The sequence below is a fragment of the Pelecanus crispus genome, chromosome 10 (genome assembly GCF_030463565.1).
Source record: "Pelecanus crispus isolate bPelCri1 chromosome 10, bPelCri1.pri, whole genome shotgun sequence".
Lineage (NCBI taxonomy): Eukaryota > Metazoa > Chordata > Aves > Pelecaniformes > Pelecanidae > Pelecanus > Pelecanus crispus.
Window position 1 is genome coordinate 38,579,804 of NC_134652.1, and position 27,600 is coordinate 38,607,403.

The 27,600-nt window shown below is 51.4% G+C and overlaps 1 protein-coding gene across 1 annotated transcript in view; it reads right to left on the minus strand.

The window, feature by feature from the left end:
- Positions 1 to 24,400, minus strand: part of ADAMTS14 (ADAM metallopeptidase with thrombospondin type 1 motif 14) — a 40,338-nt gene extending 15,938 nt beyond the window's left edge. Inside the window, exons 1-6 of the mRNA XM_075717552.1 lie at positions 24,328 to 24,400; positions 23,485 to 23,900; positions 15,772 to 15,928; positions 14,208 to 14,404; positions 6,157 to 6,240; positions 3,601 to 3,757 (exon numbers count right to left, since the gene is read on the minus strand). Of these exons, the coding sequence (XP_075573667.1) occupies positions 3,601 to 3,757; positions 6,157 to 6,240; positions 14,208 to 14,404; positions 15,772 to 15,928; positions 23,485 to 23,900; positions 24,328 to 24,400 (1,084 nt within the window). The remainder of the gene's footprint in view (positions 1 to 3,600; positions 3,758 to 6,156; positions 6,241 to 14,207; positions 14,405 to 15,771; positions 15,929 to 23,484; positions 23,901 to 24,327) is intronic.
- Between the last annotated feature and the right edge of the window lie 3,200 nt (positions 24,401 to 27,600).

The following is a 27,600-nucleotide window of genomic DNA, read 5'->3' on the forward strand; positions in this document are numbered from 1 at the left end:
TTTCCCTCAATATTTCTATTTATCAGCTGCGCGGAGATTCTCCAGGGTGTCTACCTGCACTGGAACTTCTAAAGGAAACTTCTCTCGTCATAAGAAGTTAATTTTTCAAAACAAGCCCAGACGCAACCCTTTGAAGGACTCGCTCACACACTATTTTGTGGGAAGCGATGGATGCATTTTTGCCTGTGCTCCAAGTGAAGGAGAAGTTGGGTGAGCCCAAGCTGCCAAGCAAAAAGCCCAAGTTTAAATAAATACCCGATTCTCATTACACACAGAGCGAGTTTGCTTTTGCCTGCAAAGCCCCACGTAACCTCAGAGAAACCTCCGCAGTGACAAGGATCTTCTCAAAGCAGCTTCAATAAATACACTCGGGGTTTTATTTACTGGGGGAAGCGTTTGTTTTTCATCTTCCCCACACTCAAGCGGGCAACGAGACTTACTCCAATGAACAAATAAACTAAAACACCTTAAGAAAGAGAGCGGAGAAACAACACGCTCAGTGGGCGCTGCAGTTCAAAAGGAAAGCAAAAGGTAACAGGCCAAACTAAGAGCTTGAGAGAGAGAATCAGATAATTGGGTTTAACCATACAGCAATGAGTCAAATCCTGGATAACTCGCTTCAAAAGATTTCCCCGCCCCATGAAACTTTCCACAAGAAAGAGCAAAGATGTGGAAAGTTTTCTGTACAAGGGGAGAGCAAACGTATTTTGTCTAGGATGAAAATGGGACACACTCCCAACCAAAGAGGCTCTGGATGACTGGACGGGAGATGGGACGAAGGAATATAAAAAGGTGGATGCTCAGGAAGGCAGGCACTGGTCTCTCATAATTAAGACCCCAGTGAGAAGTGGAAGAAGTATAAAGGGTCTCCATGGGAGAACGATGGTGAGAAGTAACTACCTGGAAAATACTTACTTGGTAAAGACTAGATTAGCCTGCAAACGCTTACCAGACACACACGCAGGAGAAGTGGCATGTCCTCACCAGACCAGCAAGACACCAGCCAGTCTCTTGCTTCCTCCAAATGCACTTTATTCTTCTTTATGGACATTTCCTACCTGCTTTCAGCCTCTCTGACCTTCTACATGAACCACTAGCCTGCTCAAAGGCCAACCATGGGTGATTACAAGGCCAACAAATTAAATCTAAGCAAAAGCATCCTTCAGCCTGGGCCAGAAAGCCCTCCGTGCCCGCCCGCTGCAGAGAGACATGGCACACTCTTCTGGTTTAGACAGGGCTTCAGCAGCAGCAATTAATAATTTACAACCCATCTGTCCACCGCCAAGAGGCATTTATTTCTCTTTGAAGAGCAGGGGTTTATTTGCAACCCCCATGCGAGGGCAACACAGCTCAGCTGGCCCTCCTTCACACCTTCCCCTTCACACCTTCCAGCTTCCCTCAATTCCCAAAGCAACAATCGCACCAGTCTTCCAAAACTTCTCCGCGTTGGCCATGGCTGCTCCCATCCCCATCAAGAGATGCCACGAGCAGGGCTGTTGCCAGCACCGTGAAGTTTTTGTAAACCTCCTAAAGGCTCGGCTTGGACCTGCAGCAGAGATGAGCTACGCCGCAAGACCACAACGCTTTGCAAGGACTTGCATCCAGCTTAACCAGTGCTGCGCCAGACCAGACACTGGTCTGGTTTATCAGCCAAGGGGAGGTGACACGACACAAGGGGAGGTACGAGCCGTGTCTGGCGGGGATGTGGTGATGGAGCATGGTTGGCTTGCCGGCATGGAAATACCCTGGGCTAAGAGGACCGCGCAGGTTAATCAGTCAGATTCAGCCCCGTCTCCATTGCTAATTGGGCACACAACTGTAAGGAGTGAGGAGGCATCAAGCTAAGCACGGGCTTGACATTTAGGCTCCATTCCCAGGTCCCTGTGACTTGGAGGACTTCATCCTCAAAGGCTTCCTTTCTCCCAGCTTGTTCATTTAAGCTGTAGGGTCTTTGGGGCAGGACCACCTCTGCCTTCAGCTCAGCTTTGGGGTACATATGAGCAGGACAGATGCTTCCCAGCTGGCACATACACCCTAGAGCAGTGGCTAAAGAAGCCACCAGGTATTTGCCATCACCTCAGCAAGCCGCTTAGATACCACCAGTGAACATACACCATGAGCAAGTACTGGAGGTGCCACGGTCTGGTCCTTTGTTGCATATAGCCTTGAGCTGAAAAGGGATGATATGGAGCTACAAGGACATCGTTTTGAGGAAAAGAGGCAAGAGTAAGCAAAGTGTTACTATTCCAGCAGCCCAACAAGAGGGCAGCTCCCAATGGGTGGGGAGCACCCGTACCTTGTGCCATGCAACACAGCCAGGCAAGGACACGGCAGCCATGGGGACTTCTGCAGACAGCAAATGTCCATCCCGGAGATGTGTGAAAAGCAGGGAAACAGATCCACAGGGAAAAGGGGAAGGAGCTGGAACAAGCAACCCTAGAGCAGGGCTTCTCCATCAATCTCACGACTCCTTCCCACCAAGGGGAGTCCAGCCAGTCTCCCCCTTCTGCCAACATGCCAAAAAAGGTCCTCTCACCAATGCCTTTGGACACAGTCACTTTGCCAGGAAGGGTCTAGAAAAATGAAACAAAACCTGGTATTTCACCCACACTGCCACATGACTCCGGACGGAGTGCCCAAGGCAGGTCACCAGCTCAGCAGAGAGGCTGCTGGCACAACCCAAGCTCTGCTCTTGGTGGCCAACAGCACATTCAAGAGGGCTCCCAGCTGGATGTCTCCTGTTGTTCATCCCCTGCTGCAGGGAGAACCTTTTCAGGAAGGTAATCAAGGCAAGGACAGGACTCCTTCTCCATCTCTCCTTCCTCCCATGTGCACCGGAAGGACTCATACTACAAATCAGTGTGACATTACCAGCACGTTCACAGCATCAAAGGGAGCCTCTTGATGGGAAATTCAGACCTTGCCACCAGTGTGGGAAGGAGGTGGCGGGCATTTGGAGGCAGCGGGCTCAGAAGAGCTGGGAGAAGTCACTTCTTACGATGCCACCAAAGCGCCCATGTTTCTAACGGAGCCGTGAAATGCCAGAACCTTTTCCTGCAATTTTTTTTTTATTTTTTTGCCTAGGTCTCTAACTTCTCAGATGATGTCAGCACAGCCTCTGCACCAAAAGGGTGAGAGGACTATTGCCATCGCTCCTTCCGACCTCCTCTTCGGCCCAGGGATCACTCAATGCTCCCATGTGCAGTCTTAAGAGGGCCAAGAAACCAACCCATGTAAAATCAGTTTTTAAAGGTCCTCCAGAGGACAGAAAGGACTGACTAGCCCTGTGAAGCTCCCTATAGTATTCCATCCTTTTTATGTTATTTTTAAACTGTTTAGGGCACTTTGGGACAAGGGAAAGATTGGTGCATGAAACCAAAGTAAGGGCAGAATGAATAAAGATTATTTTTTTATCCATTCGGGTTGATGCTCTGGATTAATTCTGTCTTTCTTCTACTTCACATTAAAAAAATACCAATTTTTATAACCTTTTTCTGGACCTTGCTGGCCAAGAAACAGACTGTGTTTGCAAGAAATCCTCTCTCCTCGCTGGCTTTCCCCCAGCAAACTGCACATACCTGATCGAGATAAATACAGTACCTTGCATACCTGCGGGACCAAAATCTTGCCTGGTGAGGAATACAGCATGGTCGTGGTACTCGGCGTGCTCCGGGTCAGAGCGCTGCTGTGAGTGAGCCCAGCGGCAGACCTGCTCCAAGCTCCGAGACGGGTTCCCTCGCTCTATCAGGCTGACTGACTGGGTAAAGAATAAAAAAAAAGAAAAAGAAATAAAAAGATGGGTAAGTTAGTGGGGGAGAAGGAGCCTGCCAAGAGTTTTGGGGTCAGAAAGGCTACTAAGCAGGGCTTCTCCGTCGTTAGAAGCAACAACATCCTGCTTTCTATCTGCAAATCATTCCCATAAATGGATGTGGTCTGGTACAGGAGGGTATATGACCCTCTTCAGTCACACAAGTATCAGGGATAGTGTGGCCAGCAGGAGCAGGGCAGTGATCGTCCCCCTGTACTTGGCGCTGGTGAGGCCACACCTGGAATACTGTGCGCAGTTTTGGGCCCCTCACTACAAGAAGGACACTGAGGTGCTGGAGCGTGTCCAGAGAAGGGCAACGGAGCTGGGGAAGGGTCTGGAGCACAGGGCTGGTGGGGAGCGGCTGAGGGAACTGGGGTTGTTCAGCCTGGAGAACAGGAGGCTGAGGGGAGACCTGATCGCTCTCTACAACTGCCTGAAAGGAGGGTGTAGTGAGGTGGGTGTTGGGCTCTTCTCCCAAGTAGTAAGCGACAGGACAAGAGGAAATGGGCTCAAGCTGCGCCAGGGGAGGTTTAGATTGGATATGAGGAAAAAATTCTTTCTTTCTTCTTTCTCAATTAGTCAAGCATTGGACCAGGCTGCCCAGAGAGGTGGTGGAGTCACCATCCCTGGAAGTGTTCAAAAGACGGGCAGACGTGGCACTTTGGTGACATGGTTTAGTGGGCATGGGGGTTTTGGGTTGATGGTTGGACTGATGATCTTAGAGGTCCCTTCCAACCTTCTTGATTCCTAGTTTTTACTTTCATTATAAATGATCCAGCCACCAAGCCAGGAGGCGTGGGGTTGCTACTCTACCCGTAATTGGTTTAGTGGTGGACTTGGTAATGTTAGGTTAATGGTTGGACTGGATGACCTGAAAGGTCTTTTCCAACCTAAACAATTCTATGATTCTGTAAGTGCTCAGGGCAGCAGTAGATAAAAGAGGAGAGCAGGTGGGAAGCAAAGAGGATTCGGATTCCCAGCTCCTGCACAGGCTCCTTGTCAAGATGTCACAAAATGCTGATGCTCAGCAACGAGCAGAGCAATGCTCCCCTGTAAAACTTGACCCCCAGAGACCGAAATCCCAATAGGAAATAGGTGGAGGTGTCCAGGACTGTTTTGTAGCAGTCACCTTGCCGTTCATCTTTTTTTTTGTTCAAGATTAGCATTTTGCAAAACAATGCTCTATAAACTAAATGATGCTCTATAAACTAAATGATGCTCTCAGGTAGGTACCTGCTGAGCTGCAACGGTAGGAAGAAAGGTAAGAAATACTTCCCTTCCCCTGGCCCTTAAATGGAAACCACAGAGGTTTTATCCTACAAAGCGCAAGGTGGGAGACAAGAAGCCGCAGGAGGACTCGCTCAGGAAGCCTCACATCTGAACAGTGGTGAGCTGAGATCTCGCCTGGATTCAAACATCTGCTCATCCCTGGGTCTCTAGGAGGCACTGGGTTTCTGCCAGCCAAGCAGATTTCTGTAACAAGCAGGTTTTTTTCCCCAAGACCTAATGGGGCTTATTTGTGGACCACACACACAGACATCACCGTGTTGAGTCATGAACACCCTTGCTAGAAGGCTTTATGTGGAATAGGGGCTTGCCACAAAAAGTATAGCAAATCACATTGTTTTAAAGAAAAATCTTTCGGCTGCCGCGCTCAAATGAGCCTTAAAAAAAATAAATGCAACCTGAGAAACCACATGAAACCTTCCCATGCTTTTTCTGTCCATGCCCAAGCCACCTGAGAGCTGCAGGGGAGCCAGCAAAGCCTTCCAGGGCTGCTGAGTCAAGGCTGGGATACAGGAGATCCTGGCCTTGGCTTCTCCTCACTAACATCCAGCGCCTGCTAATTTTGGAAGCCACCTTTGTCCCACCACCTACTGCCACCCTAGAGCTTCTGAGGAAGCCTATCATGGGTTCTCCCACGCCCCAGAGCAAGCAGATAAAGGCTGATCGCAGCCACCCACCATCTCCCCGGGGACCCCTGCTTTGCCCTGGGGCTGTGGGGCTCTCCAGACCTTCAGGCTCCAGAAACCAGCCAGATGAGGGTTCAAATTCATCCCTGCTCAGCACAGTTGTCACTTGGGCTTCAACGGCTGACCTGAACAGCCACATTTTTCCAAGCCGGGGCTTACCTAAGTGCTAAATATTATGGTGATGAGACACTAAGCCATGGCGTAACTGCACGCTTGCCAGCCTTGGGAGAAGCAGCAGCTGCCTGCTGCGCCTATATTGCATTTCAGCAACCCTCCTTCCCTCACAGGGCAGGGCTTGAGCAGGGAAAGTGGCGGAAAAACAGGGGCCAGCCTGAATATCATCTCCTCCTCACCACACCCGAGTGCTGTATTTACCTGGCGGTATCCCACCATGATCATCCTGACCAGCACGATGTTGATGTGAACGCCCAGGGACTCGTCGTGATAAATTTCATCCACCTGAAGAAGGGAGGGAAATACAACAGAGAAGAAGTTCAGATCATCCCAGCTCTCAAGCCCCTCCACACTCCCACGTTCAGCACCCTACCCCCGCTTTACAAGACCGCACAAGACCAGGTGCAAAGATCTCATATCCCTCCTCCCACCCCCAGCTTTTTGGGTTTTTTTTTTTGTTTTCCCCTGTGTAAAAACCATAAAGTCAAAAGGCCAAGCTGGAATAAGCCAAATTTCCCCAGGATAGGTGGCTGGGATGGTCAATGACATCACCCTTCCCATCAAGAGAGCAGAGGAGGGCTGTGTTTCCCACCGAGGCTGCCTCCACTGCCGAGCATCTCGCAATGAGCCATTACCCCCTTCGGAGTACAAATTCCTCAGATGGAAGGAAACGCTTCGGACTCCAGCATCCTTGCATTTGGTGGAAAGAAAAAATGGCCTTTTGGGGAGAGGCGAGTGATCGTATCAAAGCAAGGGCATTACTCAGTTATACCAGTGAGTCAAAGTTGACCTACCACTTCAGAAACCCCAGGAGAAGACCTTACAATGAAAAGAAGAGGCCCGGCTTGTGAGTCAATAAGATATCTATCAACGTCGGCTATTAAAAATGACTTTGCAAAGGAAATAATGAGCTATAACCTTTTCCTTCTGCGTTTCTAGGGTGAATAAACAAATTCTACTCCTAAGTGCTACCAAGAGAAGAAGACATCCAGACGAGAAAGGTCCCTGCGAGCTGAGTGTGGCGACCGCCGTCCACTGAGAGAGGCCCCGAGTGGGCAGCCATAAACCCACGCAAGCGCAGGAGATCCTGTGCCAGCCTTCACCCATCTGCACAGCACGTGTGAAAATACGGCTCAGACAAAAAAAAAAAATTTTTAGAGAACGGGACTTTTCTTATTCCCCAAATGTCTCCAAAATGAACGCTGCCACAAATGGGGGTTCAGTGCTGAAGTTGAGGAAGTCAAATTAAAAGCATTTTTCATATCGACTAGAATCAATGTTTAAATTAAATTACTTTTTCAACTTTGTCCAAGAGAGAAATAATTTAACTCGGTTCTATCATAGCTTTCCAGACCAGATGAATATTATGAAGCCAGATTTATGGAGCTTTTCTCTTTTTTCCCCCGGCCATTCCTCTTTTCTCTTTTTTTTTTAGGCTTACATTTGATCTCGAGGGTTGGGTGACAACTGTCCCTTTACTGCTGCCTGCATCCAAGTCTGCCATTTTCCAGACTGCACAAGCGCTTTACAAGCCACCCCGATTTACAGGCCATGCTTCTGTTCGAAATAACCACTTGGGCCATTTTTAAATGCAAAAACCCAGCATTAACTTTTCCCCATGACAACTAATACTCCTGTGGAGCGGCGCCAAGCTTTGCAGAGAAGCGATGCAGGTCCTGAGCCTGCCACGCCTTGAATGTAGCAAAATTGATTTTTAAAAAAAAAAAAAAAAAATCAATAAATAAATCGCCAGTCCATCCCCATTAACGCATCCCTTTGGATGCAGAGGCTGTGAGCCCCGTGGGGTCACTGGTTCATCAGCCTGGAAAGATAAAGTTGCACAACCCATCCTCAGCTCACCCCTGCTTATCATGGCTGGGATGCTCCTTCACGCCGCACCAGTACCTTTCAAAGGCATTTTGTAAGAATATAATGAGAACGCGATGGATTTCTTCCAATGCTTTCTCTTTTTTTTCGGATGTGCGCAGATGGGAGGAAGGTCGTGCGGCGCTGCAGCTGGGCTCCCGCTTGCAAACTTTACTCCTACCTACAGTCCCACCAAAGCACGAAGCATCCATCCCACCAAGGAGCTGCAACACCCCCGGGGGGGGGTCACGCTCAGCCCCATGGTTTGGGACGTAGGAGGCTTCGGCATCCTGGAAAAAACGTTAGCGGATCTGCGAAGTCCCACATCAAGAGTTTGACCCTTTAGAGAAATATTCCAGCCTTAATGCGTGTCATATGAGAGGTAATATAAAAGGGCAAGAAATAGGGGGAGAGAGGGAGAAATGAAAAATACGCTATGGCCCTGAAGCACCAGAGAGCTAGACCTGGGGGACAGTTCAGGGGAACAAGGGGGAAAACATGCTCATCTCCTTCACTTGCCAAAATCTTCACACATTTTCCTTCACCACCAGCACTTGTCGGGAGCTGGAGCCCCATTAAGCCCCCACTTCAGTCAGCACCTCAGCATCATCCACCGGCACGCTGCTGCTTGCTCCCTGCTCCCGAGGAGCCCTCGATCCATCAGGATGAACAGTGTTCCCGCCTTAGCGACCTCTCCGCCAGCCGGAGCTCCCAGCCAAGCCACTGCCCGACCTTGCCATGACTCGGAGCATCCAAGGGAGCTGCGGAGACCTCTCCCTTCCTGGCTGCGCAGAATATCTTGGCAGGATTCTCGGCAGCAAGAAAGGATGCTCCGTGACAGCCTGCTGTGCGGCAGCCCCAGCGAGCGGGAGAAGAGGAGGGTCATGTCCAGGGGAGGAAGGAGAACGAGCAGAGGAGCTGTCGGGGCAGGAGCTTTGCTCCGTGCCGGCTGACCGACCCCGCAGCCCTCCTCTCGGCAATGTCTCTTCCTACCAGTGGTGCCTGCAAACACTCCCCAGGTCTGAGACCAGCTCCCTGCCCCAAACCGTGCACCCCCAGCCAACGTTAGCTACCCTGGGAGAGCGAAAATACCCTAAATTTGGGAACAGCAAAACGTTTCACAGGCACTGACAGCTGAACTCATCGACACCCTCCCAACGCGGCGCAGCCCTCCTCGGCCTTGCTAGAGAAGCGGCTACGGACAGCAGCAGGACCACGAGCAGCTTAGAAACAGCTCATTAAGGGACTAAGATGCAAGAAGCCGTCTTACTCCAAGATGGGATTTAATCCCCTAAATCTTCCTTTTAAAGCAGTGCTAAATCCCACTCTCCTCCACCTAGCAGGGACTAGGTGCCCCTCCAGTCTCTGAGCCAAAGGGTTAACCCTAAACCCCAGCCCCTGTTTTCTCTAGGGGAGGGCAGCGTTTAGGCAGGGATCTGCACCTAACAGATACCAGCTCGGACCTTTACGGTTAATTCAGAAAGCAGATGTGGAACCAGACTGCCCAAGGCTACGGACTTCCCTTAATAACCAGATATAAATAATTGATTGAGGAGGGTTAAAAAAAAAAAAAAATCAGAAGGGCTTGGCGCTTGCTGCCCATCAGCCCGCCTTGGAGCTGGTTCAAGCTGGCAGACGGGATGGAAATGGACCCGGAGAGCAGTTTGCAGGCTTGGCACAACTCCCCCTGCCCTCTGCGGATGCCATTAAGCGAGTCAACATCTTCAAAGAAAATCCCTCCAGAAAATACCTGCTCAGCAAAGGGCTCTGGTAAAAGGGACCTGCCTCTCCAAAGACAGATGGGATAAAGATCTTCTTATCCCTCTCGCCCACATGGTTAGATGTCCAGCCTGTATAACTCTGTTACCTGGCAAGAAATGCTCTCCTATTTCATTTAAAACAGGATTTTTTTTCTCTGAAAAAAAGACCAGCCCTTTAGGCTAGCTGTGTGTTAAGGACAAACCAGAAAGAACAACCAGCCCGCGGGACCCCCCGCAGGCAACTCCAAAGCCCCCAGCCCCGCAATGCCAAGGGGACGACGCTAAGCTTTACAAAGAATGAAAGGAACATGAAAACCCTGTGCCTCTTCTCCGAAATGCTCAGTGAATTTGCAAAGTGCATGGGCCCCCCTCCAGACCCTCGCCGGTGCTGGGAGCAAGCAAAGCTGCCTACCTAAATCCCTGCAAGTCTGGCCAGCCCCGAGTCTGCAGCCCCAGACACAAGATCTCGACGGCAAACCGCACTGGCAACATCTAGACCTTGCCGTTCTTCGGGGAAGGAAAACAAAAGAGAGAGACAGGAGAAGAATTTGCCAAACCAGCAGAATAGCTGACATTTCAAAACCCCAGATCGCTTACTCAGAACAGCCAAGTCATCTTTAAACTCCTTTCTCTTATTCCCTCGCTCAATTTTCATGCTGGTTGATTCACCCCAAGCCCGTTTGCTGGGGGTGAGGGGGTAGGAACAGAGGAAAACTCCTTCTGACCACGTTATCGGGCTTTGCTATGTGCACTTGCATCCCCTTCAGGGATGCACACCACCCTCTGCAAGGGCTGACCCACGTTACCCACATTTTCAATCCAGAGGAATGGAGGAAAGGGGAGGTTTGCTCCACAGAGCAAGGCTCTAGATTTTAATCACAGCTCTCTACGCAACAGGCTATGTTGTCCCAAAAACATAGCAACAAACACGTGAGCCTACACAGGGGTGGGAAAAAGCACGCGCACGCCTAAGAGACAACAGAGGTGTTTTTTGCTATTATCAGTTAGCAAGGAGATGGTTCATGAACCTTCCCAAAACAAACCCCCACACCAGAAGGACTATAATTTGCCCTTTATTTTAGACCAGCCTCCCTCCTGAAACGGCACACTCAGCAAATCAGTCTCTCAAGCTCTGGCATGGCTTTTCAGACAATCCCAGGTTAAAAATAAAGCTGGAGGTTTGACTTCCCCCCCCCCCCCCCCCCCCCCCAACCCTCTCCCTCCGTGGGGTCTCAGCAGCACTCTCTGTCCCTCAGCCCTTGGGAATGATGATTTGGCTGATGTGCCGGAGGGGAGCCGGGCAAGTCCCAGCCTGGAGAGGGCTCTGACTCACGGGGTTTCCCTAGTAACCCACAACAACGGGAAAACGCCAAGTACCTTTGCACCCTTAACCAAATCACAGGCACTATCCTACAAGAACCCCAGCAAACCAGCTGACAGCAGGGCCAGGCTTAACAGAGCCCATAGTGGGGCCAGCCCCAGCCTTGAGAGCATCAGGGGCGAGCAGTGGGAAGTCCAGAGGAGAAAACCAAGGAGCCCAGCTGAATGCCAAGAGGCTGAAAAGCAAAGCAGGACGCAAAAAGTTTCCTCTCCTCTTCCCTTTGCGGGGTGCTGGATCTCCTCCTGGTTCCCAGCCCTTCTCCCACCCTTCAGCCCTCGCACACAGCAGTCGCCGTGCCCGGGGGATGCTAATTTTGCTTTGATCACATCCCAATCCCTGCCACCGGCAGCAAGACAGGCAGGGGAACGGCTTCCCCCAGCCACCACATCACCAAATATTCATCCCAAGAGCCCAGCGTCAGGGAGGGGGCCAGGTTTTGCTAGGGTGGACACAGCGACGCTCGGCTCGGAGTCATGAGAGATGCTCCGACGCGCCTTCTGCAGCACACACAGCGAGCGCTAGCAAAGGGTGCGTTTCCCACTCACTTCAACCTGACCCGAAATCCCTGTGTAGCCTCCGAGCCAAGAAGGAAACGGCAGGCTGGGAACGCAGGCTGGGAGCTAGCGGGGATGGCAGCCTGCGGGGAAGCTCTTAGGTGCACAAAAGGAGCAGTCATCCTCACACCAGCATCCCGGGGTGCACACAGCGCCGTTTGATGAAAAGCCTGGCATCCACATTTCTGGCAATGAAATAAGGGGGGTTTTTTTTGTTTTTTTTTTAAAAAAAAGAAAGGTCTCCATGACAAATCGTTTATCACTGACCTTCAGCCAACACAGAGCTCCTACTAAAAGGGTTTGTGTCTCGGGTAGAGCCCCAGGACCCTACCTACAGCTTTGCCATGTTAAGCCGAGCCGCGCAGCACTGGGAAGAAGTATGTGTCCCACCACCCCCTCGGCACCCAGCGGACCTCTCTGCAAAGCTCAGAGCCCCCCCAAAAGGCCAGGGAAGTTTATGATGACCTTCCAAGCTCACTGCCCCCTTTCCTTGGGATATATCTTGACAGGAGAACTCCTGAAGGCTTTCCCAGCTGGCTCCCATGCAGCATCTCCCCAGCATACTCCAGCCCAGCTCATTAAGTGCTTTCCTCGTTAGAGGGCTGGCCAAGCCTCTCCTCCTTCCCCTTGCCTCCAACTAATGGGATTAGTGTTCAGCTGTGTGGTCCCAGCACGCTCCTCCCCGCCACCCTCCTCTCTCTCCCCTCTGCCATCCAGGCCAGAAAGCATTTTTTTTTTTTTTTTTTTCTGCTGAATCGGGTATTTTAAGGCAATCTGAGCCGGTAAGGAAACGAGGCGGCGCCAAGGGAAGAGGAGGCGGATGGAGGTCATGGCAATGCTGGAAAGAAAACGCACTGAAAACCAGAAAGAAAGAAGGGGAAGGGGGTGGGGGAATAATGTATAGAAGGAAATAATACTTGGGGGAAGTATTTGTTGCATGCATTATCCTGGGTTTTCTCCCCCCTTTTATTGACGCTGCTTCCCCCCCTCCCCTTTTATTTAATTCATTAAAGTCTCCAGCACCGCCTTTATTTGAATAGACAGCGGTCCTCCCTTCTCCCAGCCCAGCATCCCCTGCATTCACTCCCTGAAAAGTCCTGCCCGCGGGGTATAAACCATGAAATGCGCCTGAAAACCAACCTTTTGATTAGAGCTGACAATCCCCGGCCCTTCAAACTGTCCATCCCCCCCGGGATCGGAAAGGAAAAATGACATCATCTCCGACCCCCGTAACGTGGGAAGAGCCCGGGGTCAGAACGGGGAACCCTGCGGCTTCCCCCTTGCAGAAGGATTTATTAAACCCAAAGGGGAGAAACTTTCAGAGAGTGAATTTAAGCGACGCTGAGAGCATCCTACCATGAGCATCAGGATAACGCGCCGGAGAATAAAACATTGCAACGAAGGCGTTTGCTTTTTAAAACCAGTATCTTCTCTATTTGGGACTGGCCATGTTACAGTTCGCCTCTAATCCTGCAAATCCCTACCCCTCACATTGATCATTTCCCCTTCGTTACTGGCAATGTGGCTCTGAGCCTGCCTGCCAGGGCAGAAATAACACCCAAACAAACCAGCAAGCAACCAAAAAGCAAAAGCATCTTTATAGCTCGGTTATTTCTGAGCCGGCTGTGCTTTTTGAACGCTTTCCATCACCACGAAAGAGAGTACTTAAATAAAAATAAATAAGTAGAGGCGAGGATAAAGCATGGAAACCAAAACAAAAATGGGAGAGCGCACGGAAGAGATCTTTGAACACAGACACTATTTGCAGATGTTCAGGTGCCAGGGAGGGGCAAACCTCCCACAAGATGACGAGCTGAAGAAATATTGATCCTTCCACATCTCTCAGGACTTGGGGAACATGCGCATTTTTATCTTTTATCTTTATCTTTCCTTTTTAGGAAAGAAAAGCAGTGTAGGGAATGGGCACAAGCTGCCCTGCGCCACCGGGTGAGGAGAGGTGCAGAAGCGGGGCTGCTGTAAAGCTGCTATAAGCTCCTTTTCAAACACATCTGGCTAATACTCAGGGTGCACAGGTTTTCCAAGGAACGTAAAAAAACTTCTGAAAAATCTATAAAAATCTTCCCCCCCCCAGCAAGAAATATTATTCAAAATAAAGAATAAACATCGTAATTACAAAAATAAATCACAGAATCATAGAATCATTTAGGTTGGAAAAGACCTTTCAGATCATCCAGTCCAACCATTAACCTAACACTACCAAGTCCACACTAAACCAATTAAGGGGAGAGTAAGAATTTCATGGTTCCTGGCTTGGTGGCTGGATTATTTTTTAATGGAAGTAAAAAAATATTATTATTTCAAACTAAATAATCAACATCCATTCTCTTTCCTAGCATTTGCTGAGATTTCAGCCACGAGGAGGAGATGGTCTTGGCCAGGAGAAACAGAAAATGCTCTGGGACTCGGGTGACAGACAGTGGCGTCAACCAACACTGGTTGGCCAGGAGAACGTGACGGAGACAAACATAAAAGGGCTCTGCTTTCCATCACTCCAGTTGCCACAGCTATTAAATGCCAGAGCTGGCTGTTCCAGTGGAGGAACAGCCCTTCCTGCAGCACTTTTCCCCACCCCAACCCCTTTTTTTTCCAGGATAACAGATTTGCAGCATCGGAAGAGCAGTAAACCAAGGGAGGGGTGGAAGCCAACGGCCCCCCAAAGCCAAGCCTTACTATATTCATGAGGGTGAGGACGTAGTTCTGGACGTGCTCCTTCCCATGGAAGCGTACGACCGAGTCGTCCACCGCCAGCAAGACCTCGATGTTGTAGTCGTCCTTCCTGGCATGGCGCCTCTTGCGCTCCGCGTCCCCCAGCCGCTCCGCCATCAGCTCCAGGGAGTTGGGGAGGTCGCCCACCTGCACACCGGGCACTGAGCAAGGCATAGGGGGCAGAAAAAGAAGCAGCCATTGAGGTGACGTGACACCACAGTGGCACTCAAAAAAAAAAAAAAAAAAGTAAATTAAGCAGGAACAATAAATAGGATATTTAAGTCCAACCAGGTCGCTGATGCAGCTTGCTCTACGGTGGGGAAATGGCTCTGAATGGGGAGCACCAGCACTAAAAGACATGTCTACGCGATCATGGTCCTGCGCTCTCCATTGAGTGGTGGTGGCACCCCTGGGGAGGTGGTGGGTAGCTGGGGAGGATGCGTGCAAAGCTGGGGGCTGCTCCTTGAGAGCAGATAGCTGCAGACAGAGCATCCTCCATCCTTCATCGCATCCTTCACCCTTATAGAATCATAGAATCGCTTAGGTTGGAAAAGACCTTTAAGATCATCCAGTCCAACCTTCATCGCCTCCTTCACCCTTCATCGCCTCCTTCACCCCTCATCACCTCCTTCACCCCATCATCCAGCTGTGCCTTCAAAGCTCTCAACTGCAATTCCACCAGCGATGCTACAAAAGCAACGAGCACTTTTAAACTTTTTTAAAAAAAGATCAGGGAGCTGATTACGGTGCCACAAGAGGTGAATAAACACCGGGGAAGGCTAATGCCTCTGCGTAAATACAAATAGGTTTATAGAGTGCTTTTGCACGACATTGACCCCACGCTTGTAAACACTTCTGGGTGCGCTCGGCTTTGTGCGGGTGAGAGGGGAAGTCAGCAGGCGATTTATGTGCAGTGTAGGGCTAAATGATGCTGTTAAAAAAAAAAAGCCACGTTTTCTCCTTCAAGGCAAAGAAGAAGAAAAAAAAGGACAGGCAAAGAAGAAAAAAAAAGGACAAGGCACAAGAAAAGCGAAATGAATTTCGAACGCGGGGAAAAGGAAGGGCTTCTATCACCTGTTAAAAAGTCAAATCAACACCACATTTCACAACGTATAGGCAATTAAAACAAGACTGCAGCACCTACGTCTCCAAGCCGCAGTCGGCAGCCAAGTGGGACCAAGTCCAGCTCCTCCTGAACCCTTGGCTCACGGGTCCCGACCTCTTCCCATCCCAAGGCCAACGTGATCATCCATGGGCCTGATCACACCCATCTAGGAAATTCTAGGAAATACCTCCTATAGAACCCATCCAATTTTAACCAAATGCGGAAGAATTTCAAAGTTCCCAGCAAAAGCCCAGTGTTTTCTTTCCTTTCTTCTCACTGATGACCCAACTGGCAATTAAAGCCAGCCTAAAGCCATAGGGTGAGATGTACGAACCAGAGGGCAAGTGGAAGGAGAAATCCTCTCCCCCACGATAAATAGTTACTATCAGTTGCTGGGAAAGACTAGATTCCAGCAGCCCCTACCTTCAGGGTGGAGGTCCTGGCGGGGCTCAGCACCGTCCTGCCGGATGGCTGACCGGCGATACACCACGTGGGCCCTCCCGTGCTCCTCCGTCTCCTGCTGCCCCCTCTCCAGGGGCTCGATGAAGAACTCGTTGCTGTCTGTCCGAATCAGGCCAGCCTGGACTCCACAAAGAAATAAAGAAAAGGGGGGAAAAAAAACCCAAAGTGTGTTTTTATATACGTGTACATACACGCTCGATATACTCAATAAAGATTGATGCAGACCATGCATGAATGCAAGGGGAAAAGTATCCCAAATAAACCGGGTGTCTTGTTGCTACTCCACGATGCTGGGATGGATCCCATTACCATGTTCATGTACAATGACCCTTAATTCCTCCTGTAGATGGAAAAAAAATAAAAAAGGGGGGGGAAAACCAACCAACCAACCAACAAAAAAAAAAAAAGTGGCCGCGATTCAAGTTATGTCTTTATATGGCTAGGAAACTCCGTTCACTCTCATCAGCAACAAGTTTTTCTGCCTAACCCTGCACATCAGGGGATACAGGCTGCACGGGCTCCCACACTACCTCGCCTCCCGGCACCCTCCCCGTCCTCATCCTCATCCTCATCCCCACGGTGCTGGGGAGGAAATCAGCCATTTCACTGATGCTACTAACTGCAGTCACAGCGAGAAGGAAAGAAAAAGAAACCATCATCTTTACCCCGTGCAGTGCTTGGGAATTAACGCAGGGGAATCCCTTCGGAGGAGAAGCTGGAAAGCATTATGGCTCCACCTCCCAAAGAAAGGGAAGATGAATGAGAGGGCAAACATCGCTGGAAATGTTGTCCTGGCTACCAACCTGCTCCTAATTAACACCAAGCTCCCACCAAATCCCCGCTGACACCAGCCCAAGCACTCCTGCCCTGCAGCACCGGCCAGCTCAGACCTCGGGCAAGCAAAAGGATCGCCAGGATTTGGCTTCCATCCCACAGGCAGCTCCCCCTGCCCCCAGCCCAGCATTTTTCACAGCTCCCTCCATCATGCACGCGTGCGCTCCTTCCTCCGGCACTGCCCGCTGCTGCCTGCTGCTGAATAGCTGCCTGGAAAGCACAGGCAGAACATATGGATCTGTTCTTATGGCAAAGCCTTCGACAGCATGCACCTACTGGAGTCCTCATCAGGGCTGGGGTATTGGAACTGTTTTCATCAAATCAAATCAAATAAAAATTAAATAGATATATTTTGCACAGAGCAGTACGAAGATGTGATCTGGGCTCTGTAAACAGCCAGACACAGCTGGGGCTCTTCCAAGCCCACCTGGGTCATTGGATCCCCTTCGCATTCACGTACCGTTGCATTCATCGTGGCATCAGCCAACCTGGCTCTGTTAAACTTCATCAAATTTCCTGCTCCACTTGGGTTTTATTAGCTGCTTAACTCCTCTGGAAAGCAGGTTTTTGGCTGGTTCCATTTTACCTCCTTCCGAAGGAATCTAAGTACGGGCAGTTGCACGAGGATCAGCTTGCCTGACACGTGTATCTCAGGTCCTTCCCATAGAAGATATTCAGGTCACCAGGGCAGGACCCACCCCACCACCCCCAGCCAAGGAGATGAAGATCACAACCAGGTCCAACCAAGACTCTGGAGCACAGGGCAAGGTGGTCGTGATGAGGCAGGGATCCGTCAACCCATCAGGTCCAGTGACAGTGGGGCAAGCCCATAATAATGGGGCAGGTCCAAGCCGTTGCTCTTATATGGTAGGAGAAGGTGGGCATCCGTCTCTTAACACAACAACGAGATGCTACAAAGGGCAGAGCGCTGGGCATCTGACACAGGCATCACAAACATGCTTGGATTTTATACGCATGAATTACGCTGATGCTTTCCCACCGACTAATGTGCTTCCAGCTTGCACATTGCTACAAATTTAGGCTGGAGCGGCACTCCTGCTACCCGAAAGCGCCTGGCGCGGTACCCTTGCCAGCATCCTGTTTTAGCCCGGTGCCAGAAGAAGCAACCCCTGCACCAGGAGGAGCTCTGCTGGGACACTGCTACCCCCTCGCCGCCCTGCCACGGGGCGTTCCAGCCCCAAAAGCCCGTTTACGGCAAAAGCTGGGACTTGCTGAGTCAGGCGACCGGAGGAAAGCCGCGCCGCTGCGCCAGGGCAAGGCTGGATTAAAATATGAAAGAGCTTGGTCCCGAGCCACAGCCCACTTGGGTTTGCGCTGCTCTACAGCTCGTGATTAATTATATACGGCTCAAGAAACAAAGCAGCCCAGACTTTCTCGCCCGTGCTTCCTCCCAAAGGCAGGATGCAACACGCTGCTGACTCCAGCCACGACCCAGAGGCAAAGTGGATACCGCGAGGACTTGTGCACACATCTGATCAGAGCAGCCTAATAAATGAAACAGAAACCGCAGCAGTCACCTTGGCGTTTGCAAAAATAAAAAAAAAAAACAAAACACCACAACCCAAAAACACCATTGCAAGAAGCATGCATGAACCTGCTTGGTCTTAAAAAGGAGCAGCTCGGGTTGTATTTCAGCATTTTGAGAAGGTTATAACTGTAGGGAGGCATCAAGAGGGGCCAGATGCCACCCAAAAAGCCCCAGTAAGCTCTCCTTGGGCTCTGGCCAAGAGATGATCCCATCCTCAACGATCAATTTGCCATGTGCTTCTCACCCCCGTATTTTATTTGCTTTAATAATACCAAATCAAATGAAATCCAGCAAGGTGGGACTGTCATTACTGATATTTCTAACGCGAGATGCTGTCTGCAGCTCTCGGTGAAGGTAATTCCCAAACTAGAAAATAGCCCTTTGAAGACAATTCCACTGGAAAGAGGGAAAATATACTTTTTTTTTTTTTTCATTTAAGGAAAACACCAAGCTCACTTCTGCCAGCTCGCAGAGGGTAAAGTCTCTTTTCCAGCTCTCCTGCCTCTCCGCAGGCTACGGGAGAGAGGAACTGGCCCAACGCCAGCCTCGCTAAGGGCCCCCCCCCCCCCCCAGCACCCCAGGTTAAGCGACTCCTCCATCACCGCTGGGTAAAAAGCTCCAACTCCCACAGGAGTTCAGGAAATTCTGACACTTCAACACAGCTGAAATGTGGAAAAATTAATAAAGCCGCTCCGCTCAGCCAGAGAAGCAAACAGCGCCGAGGAGGGGGAAATCCAGCTGCGTGCATAGTATGTATTTTTCCTACGCGATTCACACTTAATTTGGACAAAAAGTCCCAGAAAGCCGGGCTGTGTGAACGCAGGCACCGTCCCTAGCCACCGCTCCTCCTTCCTCCAGAGAATGCCCGGCGAGGGCATCGGGGGGGATCCGTAGGAGCATGCATCACCCCTGCGCGGACCTGGACCCCAGCCGGCAGCAGCACGGTGCGCAGGGCACCAGGGCATGGCCCAGAGCTGCTCCATCACTATTTTGGTACCTCTCCGTCTGCAAGCTCATCGGCATCACGGGAGAACACAGAATGAAGCGAGATAATTCACCGCTGAGACTTTCATTCCATGTTTTTTACTGGGCATGTGGGCTAGTATTGCAAACTTGGGCAAGATGCTAAGCAGGACGCGGAGAGAGCTTTCCACCGGTGAAGCTGGGGAGTAAAATATCACCTTCAGACACGTTTGCTCCATTCCCAGAGAGCAACATCTTGAGACATCTCACCCTCCATGCATTTAAACCAGCACCTTTTGTCTTCCCGAAATGAACCCTACAGTTCAAGAGCTGCAGGGAAAATCCTGGAAGACAAATCCATACTTTTTGCACAGGGGTGTCATTACAGGGACTGGTTCTCCCTTCGTTCCCTATTAATTACTGTTCCTGAGGGCTTTTGTGCTCTGCTTATCTGCTGCCACTCCGAAGCAGGTCAGGGCGACAGGGATGGAAAACGCTGGCTCTACAGTTTGCAGCACATCAGCGTATGGTGCAAATAACCCCGGGGAGCAGCGGGGAAAAGTCAGCCGTGAAAAGTGAATACGGTGCCTCCAGACGATCATTCTTCACCCATCTCTGCAACTGGTAAAGCATGAAGAAGCAAGGTTGACCATACGCTGCTACAGCCGGCGTGGAAAGATGGGATGCCTTCACTGCAGCGAGACGTGACTGCCGGGGGAGATTTCTGCCTAACGCTACTTTACCACTTAGGAATTTGGTGGCTTGGATCAGCTTTGAAATTATGTTATGGACGACAGCATCTTCCCACCCTCGTACGAGACACCCTTGCAAAAAAAAAAAAAAAAAAAAAAAAACCGCCAGATTTTCACGCACGGATGCCTGCAGCAAGTAACAGCCGTGGAAGGTGCCGTGGGTTTGGCATCTGTGAAAAATATCAGCTCACTTCCACGGCTAAATATGGATTTAGGAAAGACTTCATGTGTACTCTCTTCTTCAAGAGCTGAGGGGTTCTTCCCTCGTTATTTATAATCTCAGTCTTCGTTTATACACAGCGTAATCTCTTTGTGTACACAGCCTTCATCCGCAGCATCCCAGAACGCTTCGTCTGACCAGAAATGCGCAGCCAAGCGCTGTCCTGCGCCTCCCACGCACGCTATGCTGGGATGCAAAAGCTGCAATCCCCTTCTGAAGCTCGTGGATAACTTCCAGACAAAGTCCACAGCGATTCCAGGGTACGTGCACATCGCAGAGCGGCAAAAGCTACCTCCAGCCAGCGCGTCCCATGTTAAGTTAGTCCCTATCTAGCACGATGTTAACGTCGTCCCCGTCGTCTACATCGCTCCCAGATGCTCTGCTGCTTCTCCGCCGCCTCGTGCTGGAGGTACAGCGTGGTCATAAATACCAGCCTCCCAACCCATCCACACCTATCGCCGCGTTTCAGTTCTGGTTCTTGCTCCATTTGCTACATCAAGCTCTTTTCGGGGGTCCTCTTGGTCTCACAACTCCAAAGGGGACAGACCCTCAGCAGATCTCTTCTCCCAAGTAACAAGCGTTACTTGAGAGGAAATGGGCTCAAGCTGTGCCAGGGGAGGTTTACATTGGATATTAGGAAAAATTTCTTCACAGAAAGGGTAGTCAAGCATTGGAACAGGCTGCCCAGAGAGGTGGTGGAGTCACCATCCCTGGAGGGGTTCAAAAAATGGGCAGACGTGGCACTTTGGGACATGGGTTAGTGGGCATGGTGGTGTTGGGTTGATGGTTGGACTGATGATCTTAGAGGTCCTTTCCAACCTTAAGGATTCCTAGTTTTTACTTTCATTAAAAATAATCCCGCCACCAAGCCAGGAAACATGAAATTGCTACTCTCCCCTTAATTGGTTTAGTGTGGACTTGGTAGTGTGAGGTTAATGGTTGGACTGGATGATCTGAAAGGTCTTTTCCAACCTAAACGATTTGATGGTTCTATGATATAAGCTGTCAGACGAACTTAAGCCAGAGGACCGTACAGCAATCTATACCAGCCAGAAAAACCCATGAAAGAGAGAAACCAACTACTTCGCTGGCAGTATCACAAAATCTTTTTTACCGGGGGAAGAGCAGAGCCCCTCCTTGGGCTCTGTCCTCCTGACCCCTTCCTCCAGCCTGCAATTGCCACATGTGTTTCGCCAGATGATGGGAAATTGCTGCTTGAGGCCAGGGCATTTATTTGTTGGCCGTGGAGCAATAAACACATAGCAGGAAGAAAAAAAAAATTAAAAAAATAGTTTGTTCTTTTTTTTTTCCTTTCCCTAGTGCTGCTGGAGCTCTACACGGAGAAATAAAACATCTGCAAGACAAAGCATCAGCAACCACGACACTAACGCTGTGTCCCAGGATAGCTTCGGAAATGGGGGCACGCCAAAACCGCCCTGCTGAAGCCCTCGGCGTTTGCCAGCCACCGAAGTCCCGTGCATCCGCACAACGCGGCTGGGCTAATCCCAGCCCGCAGAGCCGCGGCAAAGCCCCCGCAGAGCTGGCTGCATCGGGGGGTAATGAAGGTGAAGAGGGATGAAGCAAGTGCCCCGAGCTGCTGATCCTGGGGGAAGAGCCGCTTCTTCCTTTACATGAGCTTAAGAGAGTGGGCTTGGGGGTACCACGGATGGCAAGGCGGGCACGGCCGCATAAATCCACCCGCAAAAGCATCCTGCGGTACAAGCTCCCATCCTACACCGGCCTCACTGCTACTACCTGCGGCCAAGGGATGGGTGGAACAAGGGCAAAAATAACGACGACGACCTGAGAAGGCGCACAAGGGGCTGAGATGGGAGAACTTTGGGCTAAAGCCGAGAAAAACCTGGAAAAGTTGTTAAACTAAAGCCTACTGGAGGTGGATGCTAACAGTAGAGCGAGCTCCAGGGAAGAAAAACTCCCTAACACCGTCCTCGCCGCTTCCCAGCCGCGGCAGGACACGGACTCGGCTGCCGACAGCTTCCAGCATCCCTTCGCTCGCGATGCCAGCGGGAATTATATCCGCGACACAACCTGCATACTTAAAAAATAGGTTTTCATTCCAGACGCAGCGCTACCGCTTGCTTGCCGGAGCTATAGGAAATACCTTTAAAGCTTTCAAGCCTGCCCAAATTCGCCAGCCCCAGCGCGATCCATGTCGTGGAGAAATTTCTGCAAATTCAGAGTTTCATCCCATTCCAAAAAAGATGCTTCAAAAGGCGTGGATTATGTGCTAAAATTGTTGGTAAAAAAAAAAAAAACCAAACCTACTATATGTAGGCGAAATATCTATTTCTAGCTGCGCTGCTCTATCATTCCTGGTTGTATAGTAACACCAGGCGCTATAAAAAAAGAAAGGAATGCCAAATTGTTTGTGCTAGCAGCCAAAATTGGCTAAGGAACTCCCAGAATAAAACAACCAAAAAAAGAAATATGGGGGGGGGGGGGGGGGGGGGGGGGAAGTAAAATAGGATCTTTATTCCAACCCAGGAGTAACCGAAGTGGTACGAGGAGAAAGCAGCAAACGCTGGCACCTAAAACAAGAATTAAATGGGCTTAAAGGAAATTTGAAGGGCAATGGGCCAGAGTTATGAAAACAAAAAAATTCCTCAAGTGTATCAAAGGTAGGAAACCCACGGGCAGACGAGACGCCGGGGCTAAGGGAGACGTTTAAGTAATTCAAGCGCTGTGACAGTAAGTTACTGATGCTGAACTGTGCTCACCCTGTGCTCAAAAAGCCAAAAGGCTCCGAGCACGTCAGCTATTACGGGGGAAAAAAAAAAAAAGAGGTCCTCCCCCAAAAAGACGCTTAGCAGGAGCAAGATGCTGAAATCACGCTAGCAGCGATTTCAGGAGATGCACGAGCGAGCTCAGCCTCATTTAGGAGGTGGGAAATGCAGAGAAAAAGTTCCTGAAGCAGTCGCAAGGTAAAATACGGGTGAGTGAGGATGAAGCATCAGCTGCAGCGCGGGGACCCGTCCCGGCGGCGGGGCAGAGCCCGTGGGCGTAACGGGGTCTGACGTGGTCAGCCTCTGGGCAGGAGGCAGCTCAGGCATGGGACGGGCGACTTTTTCAACCCTTTTAAATAAATCTAGCCGCACATATAGTGAAAGATGGAATGCTCGCACGTGGAGTACCCTGCCCTGCTTTTACACCCCAAGCCATGTGGGGAAAGAGAACCCGTAGGCGGTAAAGGGCAATGTATGGCGCAGCCACCTAACGCATCACCAAAAAAAAAAAAAACAATCAGGATGCAGGCCACTGCTGTCCACCTCGTAAGAGCAAACCGCACCAAAACACGGGCAGCGCACACGAACCGCCCCGCTGGCCTCGAGCCTTACCAGTCCGTCGCAGTTGCTGATGGCCACGGCGGCGCCGGGCATGCCGGAGATGTCGCCGGTGAAAAGGCACCGCTGCTGGAGGGGTTCCCGGAAAAGCACCTCAAAATCCTCCTGCCATTCGGCCACGGCGCCCAGCGGCACAAGCCGCCGGTTGGGCCTCAAGCGGAGGTGCAGCTCCGTCCCGAAAACGGTGACGTTGAAGTAGAGCAAGCGGCCGCCGGCCCTGCGGCGCCGGGGGGACTCACCCGAGGGGCTGCGGGGGACGCGGCGGCGGGACGGGGCCAGGGGACAAGCGGCTTCGCCGATCCCCGCCACCGCCTCGCCGGACACCACGTGCGAGAGGAATCGGCCCCGGCAATCGGCGCTGAAGGGGACGGTCACACCATATTCGCTGAGTTTGCCGGCCAGGAGGAGCTCTGCGGAGACAAGACGGAGGGCAAGGGTTCACGCCGCGGGATGTCGGCGGCCAAGCCAAGTCGGGGGGTTTTTGAGGGAGCCTTTGGCGAGACCCACCAGAGCTCCGGGAGCCCAACAACTGCTTTGCACTCCCGACGCAGCCCGGCTTTGTGGTTTTAACCGGGCGCGTCAAACGCGGCAGAATAAACCGGGGCTGACGCGCCCCTCGCACGCCGAGCACGCCAACTATTTCTCACCCAGCCTCCATCTCTCATTTTTCTGCCCGAAAGCAACCCCCACCCCCCCCCCCCACAAAGCCGGCGGCACCCCCTTCCTTCCCCCCTCTCCTCAACCCTCCAGGGCGCAAGCCACCTGTCTGTGCACCCACCCCCGCGCGGGGAGGGGGGGGGACCCCCCAAAACCGCCCCCCCGGGGCAGGGGCCGTACCTGGGGCGCTGCCGGCGGCCAGGCAGCCGTGCAGGGGGACGAGGCAGGAGAGCACCAGCCGCAGATAATCCATTTGGGGCCGGCGGCGCGGCGCGGCGGGCTGCGGGGCGGGCGGGCTGCGGGGCGGGCGGCGCACGGTGCCCGCCTCCCCCCGCCGCCGCCGCCGCCGCCGCCGCCGCCGCCGGGGCCGGGGCCGCTCCCGCCGCTGCCGCCTCCGGGGGGGGGCGGTGCGGCCCCCGTGCGCGGCGTGGGGCGGGCCGGGGGTAGGGTCTGCGTGAAGGGGTGGGAGTTAGGGGGTGTTGCTTGGGTTTGGTTTTTCTTTTTAATTATTTTTCTCCATTTTTTTAAATTTTTTCTTCATCTTTCCCTCGCCGCATTCTTCTTAAAAATAAAAAAAAATTGAAAAACTTCCCCGCTTGCGTTTACATGGTCCTTTTCTTGAAGATTTTTTTTTTTTTAAAAAAAAAAAAAAAAGCTTTTCGGGCAGCAAGCTCCGGCCTCCCAGCCCTCCCTCCCTCCCTCCCTCCCCGCCCCGCAGCCGCTCGGCTCCAGCCCTGCCCGAACAAAGGCGAGGAGGCCCCGCCGGGACCTGGAGCTCCCCCCCCCCGCTCTGCCCCTTCTCCCTTTGGCCTGGGGTTCTCCCCAAAACCCACCCCTGGCCCCAGGTTGGAGCGGGAGCCCGCGCGGAGTTGCTCCGTAGGGAGAGCCAAGTCGTCTCCCAGCGCGGTAAACCACTTCATGAGGTGTAGGTAAACACCCTATTCCAAAACATCGAAACGTTTAGTGGGCATGGTGCTGTTGGGTTGATGGTTGGGCTGATGATCTTACAGGTCCTTTCCAACCTTCATGACTCCTAGTTTTTACTTTCATTAAAAAATAATCCAGCCACCAAGCCAGGAAACACGAAATTCTTACTCTACCCTTAGCTGGTTTAGTGGTGGACTTGGCAGTGTGAGGTTAATGGTTGGACTGGATGATCTGAAAGGTCTTTTCCAACCTAAACGATTCTATGATTCTATCTGGGATGATTATTTTTTGGTTTTCACTCCTCCTCTCTGTTTTTAGGAAGAGATACGATGGGAGAAGGCGCTTGCGTGAGAGCAGCGCCTTGTTGCTGGATGCCGCCTTGCCGGCTCTCCGAGGATGACCTGCTCTCAGGTTTTCCAAAGGGCATCGCCGAAGCTTTTGCGACCGGGAGCCACGCAGTTGGGCACGAGCTGTGCCTCATCAGGGCTCCTCGCTACCGCCGTTCCGAGGGACAAATAAATTAGGTAGTCCCCTAAAAAATAAACAGAATTTCAACGCCACGGTGAAGGGGCTTCTTTCACTGCTTATTTTCATTGCAGAAGACGCCCACCACGTGAATGCTTAAAGCCCGGGGTGGAGGATGGGCGGCCAGCAGAACCCTCTAGAGCAGGGCCTCTCAGCATCTCTTGCCCAAACCTCACCTCCATCAACGCAGTGGAACATGCCTCCTGGTACTGTTTGCATTTGCTGGGTCCAACTATTTTTTTTTTGCTTCTAAATCTCATCCTGGACAGGACTGTAAGGCCAGCTCCAGGGAGGGGGCTGTGCTGCGGCACTGGTAATACCAGTTGTGCTGGTTGTGCGTGGATTAGGCTTATCTGGGGCCTCGGGGGCAGTTTGGGTTACGCTCAGCAACAAAACCTGTCCTAAGAGGTAATCCCTGCCTTGAAGACCTTGTCGTCTAAGCCACCGCAGAAGCCAGAGCGCGCTGGGAAAGGCGAGCGGCGAAAAACAACGTGCCGGGCTGCACACCTCACGTCAGCTCTACCCTTAGGATTATTATTTTGGATCTCCTTGGTAGCACCTCGGTTGGAGCTTTGCTCCCAGCCCAGCAGCACAGTGATGCCAGGAGCGGCAGGAGAGGAGCACTGTTTGGGAAAAGCTACCTTTGGAAAGCCCTGCTTACCTCCGCTGTGGATGTGGGGTGGATGGTGGGGCTGTTGGGTGCCAGAGGAAGGATCCACGCGTGGGGACGAGGAACCCCTTGGAGATGGTCCTGCTGTGGCCGTTTCTGGTGAAGCGCTGCGGGCAGCGGTGCTTCAGCGCTCTCCAGCCGCGTTATGCAGAATGGATGCTGCCAAAGCTTCACTCCGGAGCTGCAGATGAGGGTGAAGAGCTTTGCTTTCTAACTGGGTGATGGGGTTGGGTTTTGGGGAGAGGAGGGGAGACTGAGGTCTCAGGGATCAAAATCCAACCAAAAAAACCCCAGTAGGTAAAGCCACAAGATACCTCCGGAAAAAGAGATGAATAAGCTTACTTCAACTTGATAATTTCAAGTCGGAAGAACAGATTTTATTTCCCGAATTAAATCTTGGCATGCTTCTGTTGCATAGTGCAATACGTAATTAAACACCAGCAGTGATATGTAAGAGATTCTTTGCATTTAAGATAGAAAAAGAATTTGTGCTCCAAGCATTTTCGGTGATTTAGGCAGATACGCACCCGTTAGAGCTGGAACAAGCCCTAATTGTGACTAGATTTATGCCAAAACACATAATAAAGAGCATATTTTACTTGTGAAGAACGGCTCCACAAAACATCACTTAATTACTTTTTTTCAGAAACTATTTCTTCATCCATGAACTCATCCAGTCCCTCTAGACCGCTAACGCTTCCCCAGCATTCCCAAACTGTCGGCTTCGGCAGCGTAAATCTGGCTGAACGATGATGGCCGTGACACACGAGTCCCCCCACGTGCGGACCTTCGAAAGGTGATAAAGAAACGGTGTTGGGCACCGATCTCATAACCTGCTACGCGTGGTGGGAACAAGACCCTTAAGTGGATCTCATGAGCTCCAAGATGCTGAGAGATTAATTTGTCACCCTTGCAGCAGTGTCAGCCCTACCCGTTGGTTTTACCTGCCTGAAATTTTAAAATGATCAACCGCTGCAAGTGGATTTTTGTGTTATCTCTACCGATACACCATCATTTAAAAACAAAAAGTTGCTCTTCTTTCCGGCCACCTTCTTCCCAAGTCCTAGCATAAACAGAGGATGGGAAAAGTGAAAAAGCAAGGCAAATATGGGATGTTTCTTGCTAGGAAGGCTAGATCAAGATCTGCAACAATTCAATTTTTTTTATAATAAATTGCTAACAGAGAGGAGAGACAGTGACTGCGTCAGAGCATCCCCCCAAGCTGGGCAGGAGGAGACCCTGGGTGCCTCACACTCCCTAGAAGGGACTCGGCCACGGCAGCACCCGGCCATCCCAGCTCCTTTTCCCCACCAACACATTCACTCTTGCCC